At 40.8% G+C, this 19,381-nt stretch overlaps 1 protein-coding gene across 1 annotated transcript in view; it reads left to right on the top strand.

Moving 5' to 3' along the window:
• The window catches only part of Pou6f2 (POU class 6 homeobox 2), a 341,728-nt gene that overhangs the window by 256,791 nt on the left and 65,556 nt on the right, over nt 1–19,381 (top strand). Inside the window, exon 5 of the mRNA XM_076573605.1 lies at nt 5,259–5,656. Within this exon, the coding sequence (XP_076429720.1) occupies nt 5,259–5,656 (398 nt within the window). The remainder of the gene's footprint in view (nt 1–5,258; nt 5,657–19,381) is intronic.

Genomic DNA, 19,381 nt, shown 5'->3' with positions numbered 1-19,381 from the left:
GCTCTTCCTGGGCACTCCAGAAACCAAAATTAACTAGTTAATTCCATGTCTGTTAATATCAACATGTCCATGATGAATTATTCCCATGGCCATCAGTTTGACAGCCCATGGAAGATATCCAGCCTCAGCCAGGAACCTGGCTTTAGAAGGTAGTCTTGGAAGCAGTGTGGCTGATGCGGAACACCCAATCTGAACACCAAAATCATACCGGAAACTACCAGGATGGCTTTGTGGTTGTGCTCTCTAAACCCTTTGCAATAATCAAGGAACTTGATGTTTTATCAAAGACAACTACTGATTATGTGACAATTCAGCCTACACTATGGTACCTCTCCAAATGCTACCTTCTATGTGTTAGGCTGGAGATTTCAGGATAAAAGACACCCTTCCTCACCCCCACTTCAGCCAGAATCCAGTGCTTGCAGAAGTCTGAACCAGACAAAGATTCCCATCAAATGCTGGTGCTTATAAAAGCACACGCAAAACACTGGGAAAAGCGGACACTTAGTTCCAGATTCCAAAGTAACCACTGGACTCAGGACACACCTGCTGGACCCCTAACCCAGGCAATACTCCAATATCTTATCAAGCATGGCACTGTCTCCCACCCCTCTACTATGAAAAGCCCCTACCTACCCCAGTCCAGCCAACTTCATGGTCCTTGCCTGGGAGCTACTAATCCCCAGACAAACCTGCCTTTCACTTTTTAATTTGCCTCAATTAGATTTTTTTTGCACCGGTGGAGATACCATTCACTGTGGTTTAGATCTTTCTTTCATTTATTTGATGATTTCTTATGCTTCGGTTTACTGTTTGTATTCATTTCATTTCTGTAGCTGTGATAAACACCATGACCAAAAGCAACTTGGGAAGAAAAGGGTTTATTTTAGTTTACACTTACAGATCACAGTCCATCATCCAGGAAAGCCAAGGTAGGAGGCATGGAAGAATGCTGTTTATTTGCTTGTTCTCCATGACTTACCAGCTTGCTTTCTTACACCACCCAAAACTTCCTGCAGTGATCTGGGCCCTTCTGCAGTAATTATTAGGCAAGAAAATGCTCTCATAGGCCAGTCTGATATAGGCAATTCTTCAGTTGAGGTTTCCTGGTGACTTTAGTCTGTGTCAAGAAGACAAAATGTAACCAACACACCTTTGCAGAAATTACTTTCTTGAATTCTAGTAGTCAGTAGTCTGGAAATGCAGATTAAAACCACTATATCACCTTAGTTAGGGTGGCTATCATAAAAATAAATAATAAAATAAATTACAATGAATCTGGCATGGATGTGGGGAAGGAGGGACCCTTATACACTGATAGTAGAAGTGTGAATGAGTGAAGTCACTTCTGGAATTGGTTGGAGGTTCCTTTACAAGCTAAAAGTAGAAGAACTATATGTCTTAGGGCACACCACTCCTGGGCTTCCACCCTAAGGAGTCTGGGCCCTACACTTCTACACAGACATTTCTACTTCCATGTTCATTGCAGCCCTATTCACAACAGCTAGAGAATGGAATCAGCTCAGATTTCCATCAACTGACAAGCAGACAAAGAAAACATACAAATACACAATGGAGCTTTATTCATCTATAAAGAAAAATGGAAGTTTGAAATTTGCAGGAAAATGAATAGAACTGGAAATATAAATATATTGAACTAAGTAAACCCACTCAGAAAGAGAAATACAGTGTGTTTTCTCTGATATGCAGATCCTAGTTCTGACTCTTTAATTGTATGTCTATCCCTCAGAGGACCTTGGGATTCAAACAAACTAAAAGGGGTCAGTTGAGGAGGGCTTGGTTTAAGGCAAGACAGTAGTACCACATTAAATGAAGGTGGTATTTTCATTTCTCCAGGATTGCATGGACTCTTTAAAGTGCAGGTATAATAGCCTGAGTCCTGAAGCTGAAGATTCAATAAACTGTGAATCAAGAGTGCTTTTAACTCCATCGGTAATAAATGTGCATAGACTTCTCCATTGTTTTGATTCTCTAGGCAAAATAGCATAACAATTAGCTATGTAGCATTTATATAATGCTATTATAAGCAATACAGAGGCTTTTCAAAGTATGTGGGAGAACTTACATAGGTTATAGATGGTCACTGTAAATAGCAGATGTGAGCACCTGTTAATTTGGGGATCCCCAGAAGTCCTGGAATCAAAACCAATCTCCAAGGACATGAAGGACAACTGTCTACTCTTTCACTTTCCACACTGGGCATTGGAACTGATCTCACATAAATCTCATCCTATGCAATGCTGCTGACCATCCAAGTTGTGTGGTCCTATTTAACTGCAGGATTCACTGTGGAAACCTTAAACATTCAAAATGAGAAATTGTTTTTAATATATAGTTGAAATATAGAAACTGAACAAATGGCAAAATGCAGGATTCTTGGCTACTTCTTGGTCATCTTAAATTATTTATTTGGAAAGTTTCAAGCCCTTTTACAAACATAGCCCTCTATTCTCTCTAGGAAGTTGTGAGTTTGAGAGAGTTTTATTTTCATTCTTCTTTTCAAAATACTAAGTATTAAGTTTTTCAAGGTGTATTTTTGTACATGCCTCTTTCATAGCCTAAATTTCATATTTAATATTGGCCCTGTCCAGTGTACTGTAAATAGATATAGGAAATAAATACCAGAAGAAAGTAAAATCTTGGTTATTACATGTTTGGGGTGAGCTTTATTCCCCAACACATCATTTTATTTGCAAACATCATTTTATAGTTCAGCTATGTCCTTGAACTTTCTCAGTTTACTTATTTTTTATTTTCTATGCCATTATTTCATTATGCTTCATAATGTGAGACACTGTGTTTTTGTATTTTAAATCATTGGGTAGATGGTTTTGACATTTTTTTAGACCACACTGTTGCATATCCTTCCTACTTTCTTTTACCCACTGCATACATATATGACCACATCTGATTTTCCATCACTGCTCGGCTTCAGGTGCCCGTCAGTTTACAGAACGCAATGGGGCTTTGCTGAGCTTTGTGCCTTTCCAGTCAAGCTGCTATTAGAGGAAATTTCTGAGTAATGTGAGCTCGTGGACACAAAGTGTTGAAGACACATTGGGGACCCTGTCTCGTTAGCAGGGTAGGGTCTGTTGCACTTGTCTGCCAATACCTATCTGCCAATATTCTGAAGTCTTTCCAGCTCCTAAATGCTGATTTAGATAAATGCTTTTCTAATCCAAATGAAACCATGTGGTATTGAATGCAGCCATGAAAATAAGCACTGCTGTATGATCCTCATTTGAAAGAAGCCTAGACAGACTTGGTTTGAACCAGTCAGGAGGCGAGGTACAGTTAGGTTTCACTGTCTGTAACCACTATAAAAATGCCAAACCTCACTCTTCCAGGAATCCCAGAATGTAAGAGATCTTGAAGGTCAAAAATGGTTTTGGATCTTTGGTTTTCAATCAAACGTGATTTCGTGTGATAAGACAAGTGAGAGAAAAGAACAAAATAGGTCTTCCTCTTAAAGTTTCTGTAATGAGGATGATGACAGGTCATTGTTTAGTCACTGAGGCCTCTAGAGACACATACAAGCCGGTGCCCTCACAAGACAGGACTCGGGCTATTTGAAGAGACCTGGAATGATTCAATGACCCACTCAGGACTTTTGTTAAACTGGCCACATGGCTCTTCTAGTCATACCTGAGACCAGAGACTTGGCTTTTGGTGACCCAGGGAACACTGCTAACTCACCAGTGGAGCTGCATTACCCTCAGTGAGTAAACCTGGATTATTATCTGAAATGTAACTTATGCCAAGGTTGATTGTGATGCCTCGTCCACCCACCATGTCTCTGAAGTTTAGGGGACTCAGAACTTCCTTGACTCTTAGTTTTAGGCAGTCAGGCTCAAAGTTTCCCTCAAAGAGGTCACTCAAGCCATGTGGCCTCTGGTGTTTCTCCAGCTAGAGAGTCCCTCTCTTTCTTTGCTTCCTTCTTCCAAGGCTCCTTTGCATAGGCCCACATCCATGATGGCGCAGCCCTCACCCCTCAGACCACAGAACTCTTCTGACCTGGCTCTGTCAGGTTTATACCAGCAATCAATGAACAGTTATGAATCTAGCATATAATTCTACCAGGATTCTGTAATAATTACCTCCAAATAGTAGTTTTCTTTTTATGATGAATTGATATCATTTCCTCAAAGACACTGTAAGCTTCTAGAAGGACTCTATCTTTTTAAATCCTCCATCATGTCTGGCACCCTATCAGTAGCTAGGTGGCATTTGATGTCTCTTATAAAATGATTCTTTACAAAAGTAGCCATTAGTTAACTTCTTTGCCGGGTACTCTCGAAATATGGCTAAAAATGCATGCATTTTTAGGTATATCTGTTGTATGAAGGTGTGTACATGATATGGCATTTCATTTACATATATTTCATATATAGATTTGAAGTCTGAGATTGTCTTGTGTCTGATGGGCATCTGAGGGGCAATATGGCTGGTTTGGTGCACACATAGCTTTACACACACACACACACACACACACACACACACACACACACACACCTCAATAAAACTTAAAAGCGTTCATTTATTCTCTCAGCTCTTTGAGATGCTAATGTATCTAACCAACTCACAGCCACCAACCACGATCCCTTCAGTTTAAGAGCGTTGTCTGATCAACAAGCAAAAAAATAATTAAATCATTCGTGGTTCTTTTATTCTCTGAAGTCTGTACTCTCTTTAAAGCAGAAATGCGTTGAAACCAGGACGTCTGAGAAAATTGGTAGAGGTCTGAAGTAGCAAGGGAAAATGATGCCACTAATGGCACTGATGATGGGTGGGAAGGAGATTACTAACAATTTAGTGTTCTGTTCTTAACTCCAGTCAAGCATTTACCCAAAGAATTAAACTGGTTGAACTTTGAAAATCTAAATCAAACCTTGAAAGGATGAGTATATTTTGCGGGTGGAAAAGAAGGGAAAGAGGGAGAAAGTGCTTAAAAACAGTCTCCATCCCTGGTGCACCTCTTTAATGCAGTGCTTTTAAAGCAATGCTCAGAGCTTTAAGAATATCTGCTGGGTTACATTCTGGTCTGAAACTGCAAAATTTTCACAAAAAAATACTTTGTTTCATCCAGAGTCCCACAATCCTCTGCCATGCCAAGAACCTTCAAGGAAGGGAAGACAACATTCTGTAAGAGGGACCTTTGTCATTATGCACAGGACAAGCCATCAAGACACATCTATCTGTTCTGTTGTTTCACGACATCCTTCCTGTCTTCCCTGCAGCTACCTCATCCCTGAACTCCCAACTGCAACAGCTCCAGCAGCTCCAGCTCCAGCAGCAGCAGCAGCAGCAGCAGCAACAACAACAACAACAGCAACAACTGCCTCCTCCACCAACCAGCCAGCACCCACAGCCAGCCTCCCAGACGAACTCCCAGTCTCAGCAGCAGCAGTCCCAGCCCACCCCGCCCCACCAGCCACCACCTGCCTCACAGCAGCCACCGGCTCCCCCAACTCAGCTGCAGCAGGCTACTCAGTCTCAACAGCATCAACCCCACTCCCACCCCCAGAGCCAGAATCAGTCATCTCCAAGCCAACAGAGCTCAAGTCCCCCTCAGAAACCCAGCCCATCTCCAGGACACAGCCTTCCATCACCGCTCACACCGCCCAACCCTCTACAGGTATGCTCTCCATCCTCCTCAGGAGTTTGGACTTTCCCATGGTGCTGTACAGTCCCCCGAGGCGGAGGGCCAGCAAGACATAGCATCCCGTTCTGCAGCGTCCGATTCAAATTGATCTCCTAGACTTAGGGAAGGGGAAGCAAATGGCAGGCAGCTGGGGATGCATGTAAACGAAACAAATAGAGGCCCATTGATGCTGCCCTCCGAAGGATAAATGTTATGTCTTTCTTTCGGTGAGAGGACAGCACTATAAGTGCACTTGTAGCCTGTAATAACTCCATTTTATGATACTTTTTGAAGGCTGCAAAGATAGCATCCAATTAAAATTATTACTAGCACAGTTTTGTAGCCCCGTGGAGAACTGCCTCTCCTGTCCACGAGGCTTGGTGGTTATTTCTCTATATTATGAATACAACAGTGTCTTACCTTCAGTACTTTCTGCTCTTTTCTTTTTATTCTTCTAAACACTCTCTGGGGTTAGGAGGGCAAAGAAATTTAGCCCCAGTCTTATGTCCCAGATTCCAACCATTACCCCACAGACTAACAAGTACTCTAAATTTATGCCCAGAGCCTCAGCAAATATGCATCTTGATACAAGACAAAGCAGCTATATATTTACTTTATTACTGTGAGACTGAAGAAATAAAAAATCGATGCTTTAGGTTAATCATGAAAGCTTATCTTTAACCTGCTATCATTGAAGAGAAATGAAGAGGAACATTCAGGAATATATAACTTTAACTTCAGAACAGATTAGCTTCCAAAGAGAATGACTGGGATGCCCGTGCAGGATGTATAAGCTACCTATTTTCAACTTACATTAGACACTTTTCTCCATGAGATTCTAAATGACTCAGGGTCTTTCTAGGTATGATGACAACCAAGTGAACAGTTTGTGCATTCATTTCAATGCCAGTTAGCCCACCCACCTTCCTTAGAGGTAAGCCTTGATCCAGCCTCCCCAGCCCAAGGATGACACCAGTCATGGCATGCATGGCTGTGAAACAGGAAGACAAACAATATCAAACAGATAAGCACAAAGATTAAAGGCAAGGAGATTCATAATTTAACAATTTAGAACTGACTTTACTTGGTGTCCCATTGCTTTGTTTCTTGGAACTTGCTTTCTTGGAGTGGCCCAAAGTTTACCTGGAAATACAAACAGTTGATTGAGGAATAATTGTGATTTCCTGGACAAGTGGTTACAGGTTCCCCCGTGAGCACATTCCCAAGTCAGAGCTGAGATGTATTTTTTCACAAATCTTACAAGGGCAAGACAACCTAACGATTTTGACATGATGCTGAAATGAACACAAGCTGAAAGTGTCTTCCTTGGACCCCTGGCATCTGATGGGAGAGTAGACATAATCAAATGCACAAATGCTCTGTTCAAGCAGCCCCAGTGTTGTGAACAGCTGTAATGTATCTCTGTCATCCCAGAGAGAGAGTATAATGCTTTTTAAGAACAATTCAAGTAGACGGACCTATACACCAAGTGAGTCGGTGACTTTTACACTCTGTAAGCACACTACCTGACAGAAACAACTTGTTTTAATTTGACTTACAGTTTTGGAGAGGTGAAGTCCATCATAGCAGAGAGGGCCTGGGAAGCAGCTCAGTCTGTAGCAACAGTGTGTGGCAGAGCTTGTTCACAATTGTAAACGAAGAAACAGAGACCAAAGCAGGAGCCACAACCCATCTAGAGGTTCTACAGCCTCCCCAGACAGCCCCACCAATGGGGAGCAAGCTTCAAACAGGAATCTGTGGGAGATAGTTCAGATCCAAGCCATGACAACATGTGATTAAACATTTCTACCCTGCTCCCACCGAGACACCAAAACAAAATAGGTTAACTTGCCAAAGAAAAATCATCCTGCCTTGAGAGATGGCATGATTTGCATCCACCCAAGTTGTTGATTATAACCCAGAGTTGTTTCCCATTTAGTAAAAGCCAGCTTGGAGCTGTGTAGACACCAGTCTTCACAGAACACTGACAATACCTGAGAAGGTCTAGCCCTTCTCTCAACTGCCACGGGAATCCCGGGCTGTTTAGTTTTGTTTCATTTTTCAGCAAAGAGATGCTCAAAACCACGTTCTGTTTCTTTATAGTCCTGATAAAATATTCTAACTTTTCTTGCTGGGATTTTTGCTTCTAAACTCATCAATATATATATGATACTTAAGTACAGAGTAGCTATTACACCAGCACCTGTGGACCTGAATGAGTGACCACCAAAGGATTGCCTTGTTGAAAGTTTTAAAAACATTTCTGCATAGATATAGAATTAAACTCAAATAAGTCTATGTCAATAAGAGTAAAGGCACTCTTCTCTTACTTCAGGCATGTGTAAAAGAAAGGAAGAATTTCATGGTCTAAACTTTTTTCCCAACACTCGCTGCAGGGCTTTTGAGTTTGTGGAACATGGAAGGTTTGAACTTTAAAAAAAAAAAAAAAAAAAACACAACATTTTAAAGGCAGTGCACAGACATTTAACTCTCAGCGGTAACAATCTTTATGAACTAGAATAAAGTATTTTTTCTGAAATTATTCAGAGAATAAAGATCAACTAAATTTGTATGTGAGAACTTACATTTATATGATTCTTCATTTTCATGTAGGCTTTACCTTTCTACATTGTTCAAAATCCATGTGAGCAAAAGCATTTTAGAACTGTGCAACATAAATTATTAGGGAAAGCCAGTGCATCAGAAGGCACTTTTATTTTATATTTGGCTCAAAAACATTTTGAGGGATAACAATTATTTCCAAAGCTGTATACTATGATGTCTTCAGAAAAAAAGTCCTAAATGAAAGCAGGTTGTGAAGATATATTTGGATGAGGTCATTTTTCAAGATGGAGAAAAAAATGAGTAATGCTGGCAGGTAGCAACACCTAGACAAAAAGTCTCCAAATAGCTCCTGTCAGGGGTTTCTGTAAAATTGCAGTATAATTTGATTTCACTTTTTCACTCAATTCCATGAAATGGATTGCATTTACAAAACCAGATTGTTGTTTCAAGTCAGTCAAGACTCTAAAGTGTTACCCCTCCAGAAAAGCTTGGATAAGAGAGGAACTTTTTTCATTAATTTTGACCATTTGTGGTCAGGGAAGGGTGGGGCTGGAGTGGATAGCAGAAGCTCAACCTGCCGGGCTGTGTTTCTCCACTGAGACTCAAAGTCTGCCCACTCACAACTTTCTTCAGTCGCAGGAGGCTGAGGAGAGACGTTCTAAACAGGAAAGGGAGTCACACAGGTCCTCCAGAGCCACGTAGGTGGTCAGGGCACACAGGCAGATGTAGGCAAAATGAAAAATGAATTTATGTAGAGTTCATGGAACAGAAAAGTGCATCTGGGAGCTGAAGTTTGTCCTTGGATTCCGGGATGGTTTTCAGTGCATGCACCCTCATTTTGCTGTACCTCATCTGCACCAGAATAGACAAGGATCTGAAACAATAGACAGAAGTAGCCTTTTAGATAGAGAGGACTTAATGGACTTATTCCTGGTAGGAAAAAGACAAACTCAACATTTTAATTCGATATTAGTCAAATCTAGTAGAGATCCTGTGAGCATGAGAACGGTGAGGCTCTTCCCTTTCAGTACTTGGAGACTGCTTTTCCTGGGGATGTCCTTCAGAGTTTTACATGCACTGGAGACATCACAGGCATTTTGCTGACATCCTAATGAGCCTTCAGGGTCTAACTGGGCCTGGCTGGAGGCCATTGTGGTGTCCTGGAAGGTTGATGGCTTCTTTCTCATCTCATCTCAGCTCCCTTGTGGCTCTTGACAGGTTAGTGTAACTCTCTGGATGTTGTTTTCCTCATTTGCTGTTTCTAAGAATCTTTTCAGGCCTATGCACAGATGATCCAAATGTTGGTAGGAGTCCGGGAGTTTAGTGGCTGCTGAAAACCTTATTCTCTGATCTTCTGAGTATTCTTCAAGGTCAGGTGAATTTCTTCCCACTCAGCTGGATGGCAAAGTGGAAAGAGAGTGGAAGACAAACGTAAGTGGGATAATGATAGCAGAAGAAGGTTTTAGCTTAGCCGGAGAGCACAAATTAAGCTCAAGTTTGTGTCCTCAGAGAGTAGAAGCTCTGTGCTCTCATCCCAGATTGTTTTGCCACACCTGTGCATTAGAGAAGCTTAAGGAACCAAACGCTGCATTTAACCTTGGCCTTCTGCAAACCACCTCACATGGCAGGAAGCAGGATAATCTTTTCCTTTTCTTGCTGTACCGTGCATTTTAATAAACAACAGAGGGACAGAGAGGAAGATGAAACAGGAGCAAAAAAAAAAAATCTATTTGTGCTTGTATGAGAAAGGAGGGGCCTGGTCACCTCCTCGGAAGTGCAGGTACAGGAAGATGGTGTAAAATGCATTTTCACATGTGAGCATTTGCTGATATACAGGTCTAGTAAAAAGCTCAGTAGAGAAACTTGATCAGAATCCCACCTCTGTTACACAGGAGCAATGCCTTCTGACCTTCCTGACAGTAGTTTTCCTTGGGCACACTCTGTACTACATTGAAAGTACATGTGTAATAGGGAAGGGTAGTGTCATATCCATTATTGAACCAGAAAGTCCAAATCTTGAGAAGTACTTATTTTCATTATTTTTAAAGCAAATTTTCTTCAACCACGAGCCTGCATCCTCACCATAAAAAAAGGCCAAACTCCCTCTCCCTTCAGCAATTAGTATTGATCAGTTTAACATGAGGCTCCTGGCTGTAGGATATTTCATTCATAAAATTAAATCCTTCTGAGGCCCTTTCAGTTCCTTTTGAGTTTTACATTAGAAATCGGTAGCACTGTGGTGTTGGTGGCCCACACATGTATGCTGATATAGAGCCTCCTTTGGCCGTTATCAATTCTGATAGAACAGAGACATCTCTGTGTTCACACAGGGCAGAGTCACTTACAAAAGTGAGACTAAGGCAAGATCATGCAGTTCTCATCTCAGATGCAAACTTAAGAGCACCCTCAGTGCACTAATTGAAAAAGATAATAGTCTAACACAGGATTTTGAAATTCAAATGGCAAAAATCTATCATCAATAAAATTTCAGGTTTTAAGCTCTAAGGCCAGGCTGAGTTAGAGTCAGTTCTAAAACACAAGGGACAAACACAAGGAATACTGGTATGCTGGCCTGAACTTGAGACTTTCCTTTTCATGGTTAAAATGCTGCATTAAGTTGTTTTGCATCTTGACCCTCAGTGCTTAGCATTCTCTCACTCATGCCTCCTACACCGTCTGCTACCAGAAGTGTTAATGGTGTAGTTAGCAAACATTCTCCACAACCAGTGGCATCCCGTCTGTTGTAAGTTTCAGTATGCCTTACATCCTACAGAAAGATGTACCGGAAAACGCACCAAATTTGGCACAGCAGGAAAACAAAGGCATGTTGGCTAATGGATTAGAAAAGGATAGGGGCTTGTCAATCCATTTTCCTCATTGCAGATGACTAATAAACCAATCTTTTTTTTTTTAATTGAAATGTTAGGACAATCAGATAACTCTTGGCTGATTGATTTTACTTAACTGATTTAGGAATTTTCTGAAATCAAGTAAAATAGCTAAAAGTGATAGTACTGTCACAGAGTAGACAACCCCCTCCCACAGCAATCCAGCCATGAAGACCTTTATAAAGTGGGAGTTGGCATGGGCTGGGAAATATTTCCTCTTGGTCTAAAGAGCCAAAGAAAACTTGATTATCATGGATGAGAAAATCCAGCCGAACTCAGAGATTCACTGTGAAGATTAGATGTAACACACTAATAGAAATGTTTTGTGTCCTATAAATTTGCTGAGCAAGCCTTCATTAGCCTAAAGTTGTGAAAGAGTAAGACCATTTCTGTTCACACCACTATCCAGAAGATTGAGGACTTTACTCATGATTCAGCCATTCAGCAAAAGGCCTGGTGGGAAATGGGAATCCCTTTGCCCATCTGTATTAAGCACTGAATAAAATAAGCAAAAATGTATTTACCCATATACTCTGCGAAGGACAATTTTTCCTTTTATGAAAGAAAGAAAATCTCCTTTAACAAAACCCTCAGTTCAACATTACTGACATTTCCAAGAATTTATTACAAGCATTTGAGATCCGGGAGGAACAACAAAGTTTATATTGCTTTGAGAGTGGCAGGGGGAAAAATTAGTTTACCAAGAATATACTTATACAGGGCAGTGATTCTTTGTCATTGTTTGGATTTTCCATTCCACGGCACTGCTCTGTCGATTAGTCAGATCGTGTGGAAGGGGTTTAACAAAGAAGGCAGCGTGGTCTCCCCACTCACTATGGAAACTCTCATCAAATAGTAACAGACAGAAAGGATGTGCAAGGTGGGGTGGTGCAAATGATTGCAGCATTCGAAGATGATAAGTTCTAAGTTGTCAAATAAAACAGACCCGTTGTGATCATGACAATGAGGCAGATTCACGAGCTCAGCACAGAGCCTGGTGATCAGCACCACTAATTTTGGTCCCAGCATTATCTGTTAGACGGTATAGCTGGTGAACCAGTCCCCACGTAAGTGCAGAATGCTCTGAAATCCTTTTACCTTCCTGTTCATAAATGTATCATTTGGCTGACACTTTGCTCTGAACAAGCAAAACTTAGCATTTATGTGAACTCAATATAATATCCTAGTACTTTAACACTGTTATTCTTTATGTTTTAGCCTCATTTCCCACAAGTTTGAAGCAAATTTTCCACGGGCTTTTAAATTGACTCCCAAATCATAGACTCACAAGTGAATATTCTCTAGGTTGTAAAAGCTAAAGTACTTTTATCAGCCTCTGCAAACATTTGGAAAGCACAAATGGTATGCATTGCAACCCTGAGGAGAATCTGCAGATCAGACTCGGTGGCACCTTAGAAAGTGTCCTTTAGAAGCACACACTGCTAGAATCAAATGCTGCCTCTGATGAACACTTGGGTCAAGTCAGCACATCCTGCAAAGCCACAGTTTCCTCTGTGACTGGAGGGTGGAGGTGGGGATTAAATGAAATGGCTTATGTGAGAGCAACTAATACGGTTCCAGAGGGTAGAGCTAGGGCCCAATGGGGATTTTCATGCATTGACTGTAGCTATTCTAATCTAGGGAGGAATGTGAGACCAATGCACTTGGACAAAAGCAAACAATTAATCTTGGGCTATAAATGCATGCATAAACAGTGATTACACCTGAGCTTTATCATGTGACCCCAAGTTAGAAAGGTGAAGAGACTCTCTGAAGGGGACTTTCAACAAAGGCTGTTGAGAATTTCCAAGGGCTGTAAGCCAGAAAGAAAGCAGATGCATGCATTTAATGCTAATGTTGATTAACCGTCTCAGTTTAAAGACTACTCACAGAATCTCATTTTTAGCATCAATATTATTAAGAACCAAAATAAATTTACTTCCAACTTACCAATGTAGCTTCTAACATGTAAGTAAAGGGAGAAAACTTTTTTTAATCATTATATTTACTTTGTGTGTGTTTGTGTGTGTGTGTGTGTGTGTGTGTGTGCGCACGCGCGTGCACGCTCGCGCGCATGTGTCACATGCAGTTCACATAATGCAAAATATTTATAGAGAGTTTTGAAATTTGCATGTGTGTTTTTATATTCATTCTTTTATTCATGGCCTCAAGATCCAAAGCTCTAACCATTTATTAAATAAAAATTTCTGTATATCTTACAGAATTAATTTTAATCTCATATTTTCTACACAACCCAAAATAAGCTAAAATTATCTACAAATCCAAAAATCTAAGTCTCAAAAAATTGAAGCAAATTCCTAAGCATCATTAAAAATAACTGAATGTATACTCCAGTGCAGGTCTGACTTCAAATTGTCATCACGTATATTTTTCTACCTTTGCAATGTCTATTTTGGTTGTCAGCGAACTATATATTTGTGTGCTTTCCTTCTCTTTCACCATCCCCCACTGTTAAGACCTAAATATTGAGCCTTATGAGTACAAAAGCAGAGCTTAGAAGGGCCCCATGTTGGGAACACCGTCTCTAGAGTGTCTGCTGACCTAGCACAGCAAAGGTGCGCTTGCCTCTCTCAGTGGCAGTCTAGTGGAAAGGACTGTTCTCCTGTCCTTGGCCACTCAGTGAGTCTGTCTGTGAGGCCCCAGAAGAATGCACAAAGGAGGGAGTGTTTGACGTCTGTCTGCTACTGGCTCTGTTGAGTCTCAGGACCAGTGGCTGTGTCTGAAAGCCCAGTTGGGTTCCGATCAATGCACATTCCTAGCCCAGCACATTTTGTCTGAACTACAGTTTGACAATGATGAGCCCAGTAGCACTTAGTTTTCTATAACAGGAGATATTTAACTGTCATAAAAAAAAGAAGTAAAGGTAGAATCCCTTCTCTTTTTTCAGCTGGACTCTTCTCCAGAGTGGAATCTCTGTCCTCACGCTGTCAGGTAGCAATACAGGGCACTTAGAGCTTTTAAAGAGAACAAAAGATTTTAAGAGTTCAGATAAGAGAAGGTTGAAAAGAATCCCTCTGACTTCTCCCAGGAAAGCTCTCCAGACTGTGCTCTATAAGGCTTAAAAGGTTACATCTTTTTAATTAGGGGAAAATGCCTTTGTACTCCCGCCTATGATCTTAAAAAGTAACGTTCCTGGCAAACTAAGCATACACAGCACCCTGCATCCCAAAGGACTTGCCAACCTAGGGCCAAAGTCAAGTGTTCCTCGGAGCCAACCTGAACAGGCAGAAAGTCAATTATGGCAAAGACCAAAGGTGGTGTTCTTCGAGTTGCCTACAGAGTAAGAATTACATAGACCCCAGTTGAAATGTCCTCAAAGCACAATCTACAAACCGTTCTGCCAGCCAGCCTCTTCCATAAGTCTCTTCTGCCAAACAGGAAGACTGGCCTATGATCAAATATGTTCTAGGCTGCTGAGACCTTGCCAGCCTGGCCACTGTTATTCTCCCTGGACTTGTTTAACTCAAGCTACACAGACCCATATTCCTACAGTTGTCCTTTGTCCCCAGTTCTTCTTCTTTTTTTTTTTTAAAAAAAAACAAAGGAAATTACCAATCTCTTTAATTGGGTTTCAGCAGTGGCTGTGTACATTAGGAGCAATGAATTTTTTGAGTAATGATACATAGGATCTTCCTAAGTGGTGTTTCTCAACCTGTGGGTTGTGACTCCTTTGGGTCTCTTATCAGATAGTTACACCACGATTCATAATAGTAGCAAAATTACAGTTATGAAGTAGCAACAAAACAATTTTGTTGAAGGTCACCACAACATGAGGAACTGTATTAAAGGGTCGCAGCATTAAAAAGGTTGAGAACCACTGACCTACAGGTTCTAAGTGAAACTGAGCATCAACAGCTCAAAAACTCTCAAGAAGCCTCCAAAATGGAGAAAAGATAAGCAGCCATCAATTGTCTTAATAATAGAGTCCAAACGATCCATTTCTACAACAGTGAACAAAATGCTTTTTCTCAAAGTGTTGGCTGCATGAGTTGGCCCTTACTACTTTTAAGATATAAAGAGATCTTCATTTCGATAAAGAATGAGCCAGTGTCATCTCCACTGTCTGCCTCCCCAGATGTGTACTGCATCAGAGAATCTGTGGCTTATTATCTACCCAAGCCTGACCCAAACTCTACATGTGGGCTAATAGCCCTCTATCTGCAGGGGAAAAGAATCCTAGTGATGTGTATCTGACACCTAAAATATTATAAGGAATAGAAACAATCCTTTTGTAATCTCTACAACCCTCTTCAAGAACTGAGTGTTCATCTGCTCCTAAGTGCTGTCCCTTTCTAGCTAAGGGCTTCTTAAACTTTTCAGCTTGCAAACCTCTTTTTGCCTGAGAAAGTTTTACATAACCTTTGGTGTATTGGTATATGAATTTTCTGTACAAATCAAACATTTACTGATAAAAAAAATTACAATGAAATTTCTTTTGAAACAAATTTGATATACACATAATTTTACCACTTATGAAGGACAAAAAAATGGATACTAATAACAAATGTGCATGATCACTTTAAAATAAAGAATGAAACCTTTTTATTTTTTTTGTGTGTGTGTGTGTGTGTGTGTGTGTGTGTGTGTGTGTGTGTGTGCACGTGTGCATATACCACAATGCACATTCAAAGGCCAGAGGACTATTTTCAGGAATTTCCTTCTACCACGTGGGTTCTAAGTATCAAACTCAGTTTGTCAGTATTGGCTGCTAGTATCCTTACCTACTGAGCCATCTCACCAGGCCCAAGAACGAAATTTTGGCCAAATACTTGATATTGCAGGATGTAGAGCATCTTTAACAGTTTTCAGAGTCAATCAATATTTTGATTTTATGATCATCATCAGTGCTGAGAAAATTACTTAACACAAATGTGAAACATAAAATTGCAGAACTATGTTCAGAGCTATTCCAGAAATTGTTGGAAATTCTGTTCTAATTCCAAGCCAAAATTCATTTAATTATTGTAATAAGCAATCATGGTTATCAACTTGTCACACTTGGGAAGAGTGAACATCAATTTACAAATTGTTTCCATCAGATTGTCCTGTAGGCATGGCTATGGGGTTATTTTGTCAATGCTAATTGATGTAAAAGGGCCCAGTCCATGGTAGACAGTACCACCCCTGAGCAGGTAACCTGGGATTTATAAGAAAGGCTGGCTGGGCAGGAGCAGTAGATAGTATACAGTAAGCCAGCAAGAAATGCTTCTCTGTGTCTTCTACATCAAAGCCCCTGCCTTGAATTCCTGCCTTGGCTTTCCTTGATGATAGACATAACCTGTAAGATGAATTAGCCCCATTGTCCTCAAGTTGCTCTTGGTCAAGTTGCTCTTGCTCACAGTGTTTATCAGAACAACAAAAAGCAAACTAGAACAGAATTGTACTGGAAGTCAGATTTTTTGCAGTGATTGACCTGACCACGTTGATTTGTGTGTGTGTGTGGGGGGGGAACTGTGGGAACTGAGGGGGCTTGAAGAATTTTGGCTGGAAAAACTTTGTTCAGAGCTTAATAAGATATTGTTGTGGGAGCTTGAAAGAAAAGGCTGTTGAAACAAATGTAGATAGTGGAAGCCTGGCTTGTGAAGCTTCAGAGGGAAGCACTCTATCAGGGCTGTTCCTGTGGTACATTTGAACTTAGATTCTGTGCTTGTGGTACCTTGAATAAGAATGGCCACCATAGGCTCATATATTTGAATGCTTGGTCCCCAGTTGGTGGAACTGGCTGGGAAGCATTAGGAGGTATGTTACTGGTATGGACTTTGAGGTTACAAAAGCCCATGCTATTTCCAGTTAGCTCTCTTCTCCCTTTTCTGCCTTGAACTTGTGGATCATGATGCGAGCTCTCAGCTGCTGCTCCTGTGCCATGTCTGCATACCTGATGCCATGCTCCTCACTATGATGATCATGGACTCTATCCTCCTGGAACCACGAGTCCCGGTACTTTACTGGGACAATAGATACTAGTCAGCTGAGGCTGGAAATTGGCTATGATTGATAAAAGATCAGCATAATTGAGGTGAAAACACCTATGCTTCATTGGAACAGTGAGGGGATGTTTCCTCAGGGTCAGTGTACAAAAGCTGTGGTCTAGAGGAGGCCAAGCCTGCATCTCAAGGTGGAAGCTAAATTTAGCAATTTGTAAATCTCTGGAAAGACACTGATTTTAAAGGCATTAGTGGGTCATGGAGAACAGCCAAGGCTCTATGGCAGCATTGGCGTTCCTTCATAGAGGAAGGTGAAGCCCCATTTGCAATGGAAACTCCAGGGTATTGGAGATGACAGGCTGTGGGATAGCCATCGAGGATGGTAGCAGGTGTGGAGTGGAACCTGTCTAAACCTACAAGACAAGCTGTGGATGCCATGGTATGCAAAACTAGAGAAGTGGGATGATCCAAGTCTTTTGGAACTCAGGAGCCTACATCATGCATAAGACCCAGATATCAGACACTGTCAATACTGCTGGATTTCAGTTTTAGCTTGATCCTATTGTTTTTATGCCCTTGTCTTTCCCTTATTTGAAATAAGAAGTATGTAACTTGTTTTAGATTTTACAGGAGCCCACAAATAAGAGACTTGAAATATTTTAAAGAGACATTGAACCTTTAAATGATAGGAATTTCAAAGACTGTAAGACTTTAAAGTTCTCCTGTATTTTTATATTCTGATATTAGTATGAGATCTTGGCAACAAAAAAGAAAGAAAAGGTTATGGTTTAAAAATGATGTGTTTGTATGTCAAGTTGACAGGGGTAGACTTGTGATAGCTAATCTTGGTTGTCACCTTGATTCACCTGTGATAAAGGAAACTTAACTGAAGAATTTCCCCCATCACATTGTCCTATGGTCGCATCTGTGGGGACATTTTCCTGATTGCTAATTGATGTAGGAGTGCCCATCCCACTATGAGTAGTGCCACACCTGCGTGCATGGCCCTGTATTGTATAAGAAAGCTGTCTGAACAAACGTAGGAGATAGCAAACCAATAAGCTATGTTCCTCCACGCTTTCTCCTTCCAGCTCCTTTGTATGCTGCTTTACTTCCCTCAGTGATGGATCGTAGCCTGGAAGTGTAAGATGAAACAAACCCTTTCCTCCTTTGTCAGTGTGCTTTATCACAGCAACAGAGAAAGTGAACTAAGACAATAATATTTTTTATGAAACTCAAACAACAATTTTAAATCTCTCTGTTTGTCTCTGTCTCTGTCTCTCTCTGTCTCTGTCTCTCTGTCTCTCTGTCTCTCTCTCTCTGTCTCTGTGTGTGTGTGTGTGTGTGTGTGTGTGTGTGTGTAGGTGGTGTAAACACATGAGTGTATAGATCCACGCCTGCATACATGGAGGAAAGAGGAATATGCCAGGGATTGTCTTCTGTCCTTCACTATCCTCTATTGATCTCTACCCTATTCCCTTGAGACAAGGTTTTTCACTGAACCAGAAGCTAGCTGTTTTGGTATATTGTATTGCTAACAATAGTAATAATGGTAGTCTTTTCCTTCAGGCCCATGAACTATCTAGGCATAGGTTTTTAACCATGTTGACAGTCTCAAGAATGAGTTCCATTTCCTGGAGTGGGACTTCAATCCAATCAAAAAGTGATTATTTATTCCTGTTAACATTCATGCCATTATTGTAACAGTGAACATATCTTGCTAGGCAGGCCCTTGTGGTAGCTCATAGAGTTCACAGCTGGGTGAGATTGATAGTTACTCTTCTTCAAAGTACCAGCTAGGTTTCTCCATTTTCTATGACTCAAGTATGTTGTGTCTTTAGCAATGGGGTCTTACCCTCAAGTTCTGGAGGGTAAATAATAGCATTGATAATAGCCTGTAATATTTGGGTGATATGGAACCCCATTAGCCAACAACTCAAAAAGAGGTAAGCCATTTGCGATAGTAGGGTTTATATTTGGGATCATATGGTGTCTAGTTGAGCTATTTTCCCCCATTATAACGTTAATTAAGCTGTTTTCATTTCCTGGAGAGTCCATTGGGAATATACTAAAGAATGTCAGAGCTAGATCTTGTAATAGATATATTTTCAGCTTTCAGGGAAACTCCACACAGATGTATCTACTGGGTACATCAGTTTGAATTTCCACCAGCAGTGAATAAATGTTTTATCTTTCTCCACATCCTAGCCCACATTTGTTATAATTTGTTTATTGTTTGTTTTTTTTTCTTGGCCATTCTAGATGGAGTAAAGTGAAACCTCAAAGTAGCTTTAATTTTCATTTATCTGGTTGCTAAAGAT

Source organism: Peromyscus maniculatus, chromosome 5 (assembly GCF_049852395.1).
Source record: "Peromyscus maniculatus bairdii isolate BWxNUB_F1_BW_parent chromosome 5, HU_Pman_BW_mat_3.1, whole genome shotgun sequence".
NCBI lineage: Eukaryota > Metazoa > Chordata > Mammalia > Rodentia > Cricetidae > Peromyscus > Peromyscus maniculatus.
This window is presented reverse-complemented; position numbering and strand designations above follow the sequence as displayed.